Source organism: Danio aesculapii, chromosome 18 (assembly GCF_903798145.1).
Source record: "Danio aesculapii chromosome 18, fDanAes4.1, whole genome shotgun sequence".
In the NCBI taxonomy this organism is placed as follows: Eukaryota; Metazoa; Chordata; class Actinopteri; order Cypriniformes; family Danionidae; genus Danio; species Danio aesculapii.
The window spans coordinates 53,093,110-53,104,626 of NC_079452.1; the positions used below are offsets into that span (position 1 = coordinate 53,093,110).

Below are 11,517 nucleotides of genomic sequence, written 5' to 3' on the forward strand. Positions count from 1 at the left end.
GTTCAGTAAAGACTGTAATGTTGTCATATCAGTCAAGACTAGGTCATTCTGAAAATCAGCATACAAATATTGCTCCACTGAACTTCGTCAATATGACCTCTGTTGTCATTCAGAGGTCTGATACCTGTGTAGTTCACAGGAAACTGTTTACTCTACAGTATCAGTCTGTTTACAGTAGTAATTCTGCAGGTCAAAGGAAAAAAAAAGAATTATTTTCACAGCTGGATCAGATTCACCATTAATAAACAGGCCCATAGCCAGCCTGGTAAAATGGGTGGTTATTTTTTCTCAAAAAGTGGACCTTTCTGCAATTACACTCCTCATTTTCCATTAAAATATGAAATGTAAATACTGCATTTTAGTGAAATGTTTAGCACTATTCTGAATTAGCTTGTCGGATGGTCATATTTAGCACACTTTTTGACTGTTTTAGCCAAAATAGTATTCAATTTTAATATGGTACACTTTTGATGCTTCATATCTTTTCATTCATTCATTTTCTTTTCGGCTTAGTTCCTTCATTAATCAGGGGTTGCCACAGCAGAATAAACCGCCAACTTGTCTAGCATATGTTCCAGTCGCAACCCAACACTGGGAAACACCCATACACTAACCTACAGTGCATGTCTTTGAATTTGGGGGTAACTGGAGCACCTGGAGGAAACCCACGCAAACACAGGGATAACAAACTCCACACAGAAATGGCAACTGACCCAGCTGCGACTCCTGCGACCAGCGACCTTCTTGCTGTAAGGGGATCATGCTACTTGTTGCACCACCCTGATGCCTTTCACATGTTTTTATTAAGGTACAAAATTTAGAATAAAAGTTACTTGTAAGATGTTTTCTCAACAATACAGTAGAGAAAGATGACTTCTCTTATATCATATTACACAGCTGGATGTTGGTCTCATGAAAAATATTTGTTTGCATTGTGCAAGACTGATTAGCTGGTCACACGAAAGCCACAGCCAACAGAGCATTCCGCTTAGTCTTAAAGCCTTTTTCAAAGGGTTATTTTCACAATTTATGATGGCATGGCAGTCAAAATAAGACCAATAAGCTCATATATGGGACAAATTCTGGACCTTTGTCAGTGAGGGGTGGGTCTTCTAAACCACCTGAACATGCCCTGGCTACGGGCTAAATAAATTATCATTGTATCCACGGGGTCTTAAAAAGTCTTAAAAAGCTTTAAGTTCAAAAACAAAATTTTAGGCCTTGAAAAGTCCTAAATTTACTGAAATATTGTGTTGTGGTTCTTAAATCATTTTAACAGGTCTTAATTTTACTATGTAAAGCTACCCAATCGAGCCAACACCCATCCAGTCACTAACATTACATCTCAATAAAAGGTTTAAGACAAGTTTATTCATTAACTTTATTAACCAATATGGTTTAATTATCTTTCTTACATTTGTTTTTAATGGCAACTTAAATGATTTAACTGGGCCATTAGAAAAAATCCTAAGCGTTTAGCCTTTGTAAGTCTGCAATTTCTTTTATAATGGTCATAAAAATTCTTGAAAATTCTTACATATGTAAGATGAAACCTGTAAAAACCCTAAATATTGCTGTGTGCTTATAATTATGAACAACAGAGCAGCATGCTAACCCTAAGAACATGCTATCATGTGGTTATAATGACAATGTAGGGGAGAAATAATGGATGGCCTCAATATAGACAATACAGTCTTATGGACAAGCATGTTTTTATAGCAAAAGTTTGGTTAAAGTTTTTGTATTGATTGCTTTAATTGTAGATTTATAGTCTTAAGCTAGTAATATGTACAGTATATATATATATATATATATATATATATATATATATATATATATATATATATATATATATATATATATATATATATATATATATATATATATATATATATATATATATATATATATATATATATACTGTATATACATAAACACAATGTAAATGTGTTTTACAGTGAAATCAGGCATTAGCCATTTGTTGCCAGTAAATAATAATAATAATAAAATAATAATAAAAATTAGGCATTTTAGCAAAGTGCCACCTGGTGGAGAGAAAGATAAAGTGTCAAGCGCAGAACAGCCAGCTAAACTCAAAACATCTTTTAACTGCATTGATTTTTTGTATGTTCATCAGCACTATTAACTTGTGCTATATACATATTGACAATACTGGTACATATATAGTGCTAAGATTATTTTATTATATATTAATCAACTGAATTGCAATTTGCATTATTATTGTTGACGACAAACCCTTTTAGCTAACAAAGCCTTTACTACAGCAATTCTGTGACTTTTCTTTTACATTCCATAATACAACATACAAATTTAAGTTTAGATTATTTATTTTTTTAATTATGTATTTATTGGATCAAATGTTGAATATTCTTTACTGACCTAACTGAAACATGTCGAGTAATGCATCTTTTGTAAAGCCGTTGTTAGCATTTTTACAGTCTGTCCATTATGATTGACTGTATGTTCCCTTTGGACAGAAACCTTGTGCTAATATTTGAATGAATGACTTGATTTTGGATCAGGTTCACTGTGTTGTGATAGAAATAATAAATGTGTAAAATAGTATCAAGCGTTTTGAATGTATAGTTTGCATTTATTTAGCAATATGTGCTTTTGAACAGAAAATTAACTATTTGGTTAATTGTGTGATAGGTGTGTTGCCGTATTAAGTTGAGTTTAGAAAAAATATTTTAAGTATTTATAAACGCTTGTTAGCAATTGTAAAAACTGTAGCGTTATTAATAATAACAACGTATCAATGCATTTAAATTAACAATAATGTTCATGACCATTTCTAAATCTTTAGCAGAAAAGTGAACTGCACCATCTCTCTCGCAAGAAGTCAATCAGCCAATCATTTATTGAATTTTTTTTTTCTGTTTATTGTGCATCACACTTTTAGGTGCAGCACCCCTTAAGTAGAGAAACAAAACAAGCCAACACAGAACAGAGCAAAGAGCTGCATCCCAAACCAGTGGCTGCATCCTTCAAAGGCTGTGTTGCATCATTGTGGTAAAAGGAAGGTTGTTCTAATTTGAAGACTTTGTAAAATGGGGCCACTAAAAGTGTCGTTTTTTTCCAGAGCAATGAAGTAGGCATATTTCATGGCCCAGACTATCCCAAGATTCATTGAGAGCAGGTGACCACAGATTCCTTTTTCACTTTATATAATTTATATTTATTTATTTAGAGAAAAGGTTGGATTACACTAGAAATAAGGTATAAAAGCCATCACTGGGGAGGTGCTTTTTAAAAATATGTACATGTTTGTTCTTGACAGGTTCAGATTGGTACCTTAAATGTACATTTTGATACAAATATGGACCTGTTTTGTACAAACATGTACCTAGCGCCCCAGTGACAGCTTCTGGGAGTGTAAGTATCAGATTTCAGTTTGCATTTACATAACAATGATTAAAATATAAAATACAGTTTCAAATTAAAATAACACTATTTTAAGTGTTTTATGTTTTTTCTGCCATTTATTTACACATCATGTGTGATTCATAGGGGCCTGAAAATACAAAATATTAAGAAATAGGTTTCAAACAGCAGGTTTTTGAAAGAAATATGATTGTAAACTTCACAAATGTGAATTCATGAACTCTTTATATGTATTATGTATTCAGTCTATAAATGACTATCAAAACAACAATGTCACTGAGTGGCTATAGTGGACTATAATGTGATTAACAATGTGACTATGCAGGACTGTGCACATAAATAGGCACATAGTATTTCTTTGCAACATGCTTTCGCAAACTACTAGCCGGGCATGCATAATATAGCTTTTTAAGTCATTGACACAGATAAGAAAAGATTAGTATTTAATACATTGTTATCATGCAAACATTCCCTGAGTAAATAGCTCAGAGAAACAGAAAAAAAATCCATGTGCAAGGACCAATGAAGCCATGTTCTCTATCACACACAAGACAAAACAGATGAGCACATATTAAACTTATTAGACATATTCCATCCGCCATGCACTCAAATAGAAAACACAACATGCAAGACTGGTGTGTACACATTGTGGACATCACAATACTAACAGAAACTAAACTAGATCAGGATCCTGACACCATTGCCAAAACACCAAAAGACTTAAGGTCAGGATCCTGTCATCAAATTAATATCTTTCTGTGAAGGTAACTGGACGCAAACACATTGGTGCTAAGTTAGTATATAATAATAGTTATGTTATTTGTGGTAAATATAATTATGTACCTTGCACTCCTGAAACCTTTAGTGCAGAGAGGACTGCTAAAACATTAGCTTACATCAGTTTACAGCAATTCATTTGTTTAATAGTCTAGAAAAAAGTAATATTCATATTAATGTTTCATTTTTTAAAGATTGTGAATTATAGGGGTTTCGCAACAAATTATCAAAATGTCATATTTGTGTGCCATTCAGAAACATCGATCTAATTTATGCTTTCATCTGTGAGAGACGTTAATACTTCATGTCCACCAGGGGTCAGTAAAAAATCGTCATTACACTATTTAGAACAGGGGTGCCCAAAATGTTTTGTATGAAAGGCCAAAAACCAAATATCATTATGAGCCGTGGGCAGATGGTAAATATATACAATTTTTAGGGATGCAAACAATAACAACGGTCCTAACATATTTCCTGTTTTACACTTTAAATTTCCATAGCTCTCGAGAATCCTAAAAGTTCCACCTATTGATAAATAACGTTATGACAGCTGTTTCACCGTTGAGATGTGATTGAATTGCATTGTTACAGTTGTTAAAATAGTTTGACAACAAGCAGGAAATGTTCATGGTTCACTGGCATTACCACATTGAAATGGTCAATACCAAATGATATTACATTAAAGTTGCCATAGGTAATTTCCTAATATATTTCATAATAAAAAATCACTTTAAATCATATTAACTAATGCAGCATAACTTATAAAATTATAACTTACTGCAATAAAAACATAACAGTGAACAGTGGAATTTGACTAGTCACGCAGAATCTGCCTTTGTCTTGATTTGCTCACCAAAATCTCTAGATTGTCCTCTATCCATCAGGTGATAGCATGTACATTTAGGCGAAATCTGAATAATTTACAATATTTAAGTGAAAAATTTAATCTCAGTTAGCTTTTAACAAAAAAAACAAACAAATAAAAGGTTATAATAGATTTGAAATGACAATCTCTAAACCATCCGCTTTCTTCTTCCCTTCACAGATGGGATGGCGGGCCAAAAATTGAAGGTTACCCTGGGCTAACTTTGGCCCGCGGGTACTAGTTTGGGCAGAATTTAAGTAGTTTATTGAGTAAAGTAATTTCCTGGACATTTCTAACCATTTTTTACAGTGCAATTCAGTGTAAAATTTAAAACTGGGGGAAAAAAACAATTATTTTATATTATAATTATATTAATATAGAGCACTGTACCCTGTTTTTATGTATAGTTTTTGTTTGTTTGTTTTTATTACCCCCTCACATAAACAACAACAAATAAATATTAGTAAAAAAAATGTGAAAATATGATAACGATAAAATATGAAAATGATATGATAATGGTCAACCTAACCATTGGTATATCATTTACACGGAATGTGGCGAGAAACAAACAAAAACAAACAAATAAATAAATAGATAGATAGATAGAAAGAAAGAAAGAAAGAAAGAAAGAAAGAAGTAAAACAAATAAGTAAGCAAGAGAGTGACAGTTTTATTAGTGAACATGTCTATGTTGCTTCAAGCTGATGGTTTAGACAACAGATTCCTTTTTTCAATGCCTACCCTCACTCGTACATGCCATTTTCATCATGGTCTCTTACACTGAACAACTACTTCTATAGCCCGAATTACTTGAGAAGTGGATCCACTATAATCCCTTAATGTACTTTATCAAGAGTCTGATGACTTTACACTCTGTACAGTGGATTAGGTCTGGAAAAAGAAACTGGTCTACTACAGGTCAGGGTCTCACCTCAAGAGATGTTTGCTTTGCTGCTGCTTTGAAGTTTACCAGTTTGACCCATTTGACAGATAAGCCTTAAGCCTAGCCCAGGACTTAAATAAGAGTCTGAGCAGTTTCAACTGAAACTTTTGCTGACTGATCTTAAAATATGTCACCTGTGATGTTTTTGTTGTTGTAGTTTTTGTTTTTTTCTAAGGCACATTTATAAAAATTACTTCTAACTGAGCTATCGCCTAATCCTGGCTAAGTATAAGCCTTGTCTGTGAAACTAGGACTGTGTATTCTAAATGTTGCAACATATCATAACAGGTGCTTTTGAAATGTCAGACTTTGTGATTAGAAAGACTAGAAAGATTCTACAGATTGATACAGACATTTATTTAAAATATACAAGATACTACATACAAAAATACTATGCATCAAACAATGTAAACATGAGCGCAACCAATAGTATGCCTCACAGTATTAATATAAGACAGTTGTGATAAAACCTTTTACCATGTCTCAATTGGGACTCGTTAATAATGAAAATTTCATTCTTATTTTGAGTTTTTACTACTAAATTGCTTCAGTTCGAGTTATGTATTAAACATTATTATCATTATGATTGACTCTTGATTGTATATATTTCTGTCATATGCGAGTTTCATAATCTCAGACCAATGGTCTAAATGCATCTGTTGATTGCTTATGTTTAATGTCTCGATCAAATTAGTGAGGAGTTAGCCAGCTAACTCTAGAACTACTCTAATATTATTATTTGACAGCATTATGCAGTCAAGTGGCTATTAAACATTATAGCAGCAATGAATCTGAAGCACTTTCATTTGCACAAAAGTAACATGGGCACATTAGTTCTACCACATAACATTGGCTGACAAATGGATAAACCTATACGTTCACATTTGTCTGTACAATAGTCATTGGTTTATCACAAGGCATGTTCCGCTACAGACTTCACCTAGATATATTATGATACACTCTGATCAAAGTATTACTTAATGATTTGTTTCAAATGTTGTTATTGTTATGCACACACTTGCAGCAGACCGGTTTCAATATTGTGTTTTAAAATGCTGCTCTGTAATATTTTATTAAAAGTAATCTGTGATGCAGAACACCTTTTACTCTCCCTCAAAGGCACTATACACTAATTAGCTACAAACATTCAATCTCTTGAACTCATCATGGAACAAACTGACACGTTATATATGTAAAGACTGCCAACCTAGCAAGGTTAACTAAGGGCTCTACGACTGTATGAATCATCTTTGCGTTAAGGAGTAAGTCATAATTACATTTGCATTGGTGTATGTATTATTGCAACCGATGTAGGTTGTAATCAATTACAAGAGACAGATTTCCCTATAATTAGCTCACAGATGGTCAGTATTTCTTACAGAATCTAGATCAGATACGCATGTAATGATACATCTGCACGCAGCCGCTATTAAGATCAACATTAAAAAGCTACCATTTTATACGTATCGTGATCAGAGACAATGTCTCCTGCATCTTCTCTCCCTTTCTACAATTCTCAACCCCATTTGCTTTTCTTGCAGGACTTCCAGCTTTTTAATAAGGAGCCAATGGAATCCTCTCTTTTAATGGGTATGATCTGGTGACCTCTCTGCACCACTTTGACATTCTGGTTTTGCATTCATTCTGCTGTCTGCTTTAATGACTCTCATGGAGCGATGTCTAGACTTTGAAGATATACAGATATTTTCGTCTCTGTGTTTGTTTGCAGCGAAATATCCACGCATTGAAGTAGCTGTAGTCAAGCTGTCAAATTCAGTCTTCATTTGTAAGAGAATAATAGTACACTCTCTCACCTACTCTTTAAGAGGACACACACTACCTTTGTTGCGAAATGGAAAATTGCACACTCCTTTGTATTTTTGTGACTGTGTTGTAAATCTCATTTCCACCAACATCTATTTTGAAAATCGTTTTTGTGAGTGCTTGGAAATGACTATACCTTTACACTATAACGTTACATCATATGTTGAATCTAATATAACCTATAAGAGCTGGGAGCTAAAGAGCATCTTTACCTTTTTTTCTGCATCTTTTGTTTTATTTATTTTCTGGTTTTCAGCTGCTTTTGTAAAAGTATTTTGCTGATTAATACTTGCAAGAATATTAGCCTATTCATTTGCCCTAAATGGCTACATTCAGTGCTAACTACCTTAAAATTCTATTACCACCTGTGTTGCACCTGCCCAAAATTTCAGACTTATGATGTTAAAGTTGCTACATCCACATAGACTGAGTTTCACGACTGATGATTGAGCTCTTCAAAGTTTGAAAGCTGCTTCATCTGTTCCACTTGCATAGAGTGCCTTCTCACAAGCTTCTTCTTCGTCCTGAGGTTGCCTCTCTTTGGTGAGTTGGGTGCTACGGGAGCTATTAGTCTGACACCTGCTGCCAGCGGGGATGAGGGTTTACTGCTTGCCCCTATATCTGGAATCGGAGGGTTAGGATTGACATTTAGTGGAGGCAGGTGACCTGGACGAGTGTGGGATATATAGTCCAACAACAGCGTCCCAGAGCCGCGCCGCTCTAGTAGACCAGGTGCTCTGCACCTGGCTGTGCTTGGGGAGGAGGTACTGGCATTGCTGTCCAAGGACTCTCGTGAGCCTGTAAGCATAGCAAGAGGGGATGTATTGAGCTTCCTCCTCTCCAAGGGAGCCTTAGGAGAGTCTAACATGCTGGAATCTGAGTACAGCTGGGAGTCTGAGTCGTAGTGTTCTGTTCCCAGTCTTCTCCGGTGCAATGTGTCTCTGAGGCTAGCTGGCCCAAAGTTAACTCCAGAACCCTCCTGCTCTGTGGGGACAGTACTGCGTCGTGCCAGGGGCTGGTGCTGTGCCATTGATCTCTCGTAGGAGGCTTTGGAAGATGGTGGAAGTGATGAAGTTGGAGAGATTTTTGTATTCTGATCCCCCATCATTGGAAACAATATATCTTTTCCATCCACGCTGTTGTGCCTGGACAGCGTGCCTCTTCTGGACAGACTAAGTCCATTCACACCTGCAACAACATCTTCATCAGAGTTTGCTCTCTTGCTCTCTTCATTTGCCGCTGCTAGTACGGAGGGGGCAATCAGACCCCAAGGCTCTGACTGTAGTCGCTTCAGCTGGGGTAGGCGAGCCCTTTTGGGGTTCGCTGGCTTCTTACTAGGGGAAGTAAGTCCATTTGGAAGTTTGGCTGCTGTGCTTGAGGTTGACTTGAACTTTGTTTGGAAATTGAATACAGTGTCTTTCTCCTCCTCTTTGCTGGGAGATGGTGATGCATGAAGATCTATCTCTGACGGTGAGGCACATGGTGCAGGAGTGGTCCTCTCATCCAACTCGGGGGATGGAGGAACATTCAGGTACTGCTTGGTGGTTTTGGTTCCAGACGGCGATTTGTCAGTGGTAATGATGATGACTTCCTTGCCTTTAGCTTTACAGGCATCAAGGAGAACTTTTAATGTCTCTTTGTCATCTGCGTTGACAGCGTAGACTAAGGCAGAGGATCCATGACGATCCTCCAGGCTCGGATCAGCCCCGTTGGTCAGTAGAAGTGAGACCACCTCATGTCCTGCCCTGTGGCTGCATGCATGCATGAGTGCTGACCTCCCAGCTTTGTCTTGGATGTTAGGATCAGCTTTGTTGTCCAGAAGGTACTTGACGAGTTTTGCCTTGCTAACACTCTGCTGATCAGAGTGTTTAGACATGCAGGCCACCATGAGGGGTGTCTCTCCACGATCATTGCTTTCATTGATGTAGGCTCCACCTTCCAAGAGAAGCCTTGTAAGGCGCAAGCGACGAAGCCACACTGCTTTTAGCAGAGAGTTCCCATCCGTCCTCAGCTCCAGCACGTCAGCCATCACCCAGACTGGACCCAAATCAGCCTCAGTCCTGCAAGGCAAGAGAGGACTGCTGCTATAATCATCAAGCATATTCCAGAGACATTTCCATGTCAAAAACACTAGGAAAGGTGATGTTGATGTGTTTAGCCCTTAATAAAAAAAAATCTTGCCTGTTTATTTTGAAGAGCCACCAGGTGGCAGCCTGAAGGCGCAGGAATGAGTTATTGGAAGAGACACTGAACTGACAGCTAGATCAGGTGCGAATGGAACTTTGAATCTGTGTGAAATTCTGAAATGTGTTTGTACTGCGTGTCAGAATGTATTTCGTTATATGGATCGTTATATGGTTATTGATACTAATTACTGTTGGTAGGATATACATACCAATTTTTACTGATTAATCATACATGCGCTATTTTCCATTCCGTGATATTATTGCATGTATGCATCGTGTTTTTCTCTGTTTTGTTTTTTATTTTATTCTTAATAGGCATTTTTAAAAAGTAGCTGTTTAGGCATGAAACCCCGTCCTAAACGCTATCTGATAATAAGCTCTTTTATTTTTAGTTTTCGACCCTCACAATTTATTCAGATTAGTTCGCCTATTGAAATAATTTAATAACCGCTTGAAATGATCTAATAAAAAACAAGTGGAGGTTTAATCAGGGTCAGCTGATTGCATGTGATTTTGAACACAGAAACGGTACGACTGAATAAAGGACTGGTAATGCGTTTAGTTAAGTTTAAACGATCGAATCATGCTTCGTGCTATAGAGATTTTAAATTCAGATATGAGCGTTAATGATGTACAGGTAATAATAATGGCGTTAGCGATGTGGCTCTGTCCATGGTGCTGGAGCGTGTGAAATAACCAGTAAACATCTGTGATGCGCGCTTAGACGGTGCTCTGTAAATTTAATAAGTTATCATTTCAGATCCACTTGTATTATCCATCTCTGTGTACATCACAACTTCCGTCCATCCACCTGCATGCTCTGTTATCTCAAAAGTATACACGAGTTATCACGAGACCCCTAACATGCAAAATCATAAAAAAATTATAACACTAGCTAATGCATTATATTCGTTAAACAGGCAAATTGCATTAGTTAAAATGTCTGTTGCGTTTTTAGACACCAAAACAGATGAAGTTAGAAAATGTCCTTACCTGGTTGACGCACAGGTTCATCATTGTAGAATAAGTCCACAGTATGCTCTCCAATATTCTATAGAAGCGACGGAGAGGCACAGTTTCTCAGCACAGCTCGTGTAGTTATTTAGTTCAGACCCAACCGAACTGTCCTATTTTAGGTTCGGTCTTTCCGTGCGGGCGCAACGACGCTCCAGCTCCACTGCTTTTGTTACTGAAGCGCAAGACACCAGTCCAATCGCTACATTCCCATTTGCGCACCCAAGAATCACACTAAGACGTTGAGAAGGTTATAAATAACTTCCCCCTTTTTCACTTCGTGAATGAAACGTGAATCTGATTGACGTCAGAATCTACAAAAATAAACCGGGGCTGGTGTGATCCTGTCATATGTTGTCATGATAAGCATAAACAAACAAAAACATTTTTTTCTTCAGTTTTTGTACATCGAGATTAGGATCAAATCCGTATGACAGACTGGTGTATATTTACTTAGAGGATTATGATGAATTTCAGACATGTTCATTTAACCATAATAATAA

At 36.4% G+C, this 11,517-nt stretch overlaps 1 protein-coding gene across 1 annotated transcript; it reads right to left on the bottom strand.

The window, feature by feature from the left end:
• Positions 1-7,951: 7,951 nt before the first annotated feature.
• ankrd34c (ankyrin repeat domain 34C) lies at positions 7,952-11,221 on the bottom strand. Its single transcript, XM_056478557.1, has 2 exons — positions 10,994-11,221; positions 7,952-9,874 (listed from the first exon to the last, which is right to left on the bottom strand). Exon 2 carries the CDS (start codon positions 9,841-9,843, stop codon positions 8,248-8,250), a length of 1,596 nt encoding a protein of 531 aa, XP_056334532.1. The 5' UTR covers positions 9,844-9,874; positions 10,994-11,221; the 3' UTR covers positions 7,952-8,247.
• Positions 11,222-11,517: the final 296 nt, after the last annotated feature.

Excerpts from the sequence above, each read along its gene's own strand:
- ankrd34c (XM_056478557.1), bottom strand. The coding sequence starts at position 9,843 with ATGGCTGACGTGCTGGAGCTGAGGACGGATGGGAACTCTCTGCTAAAA.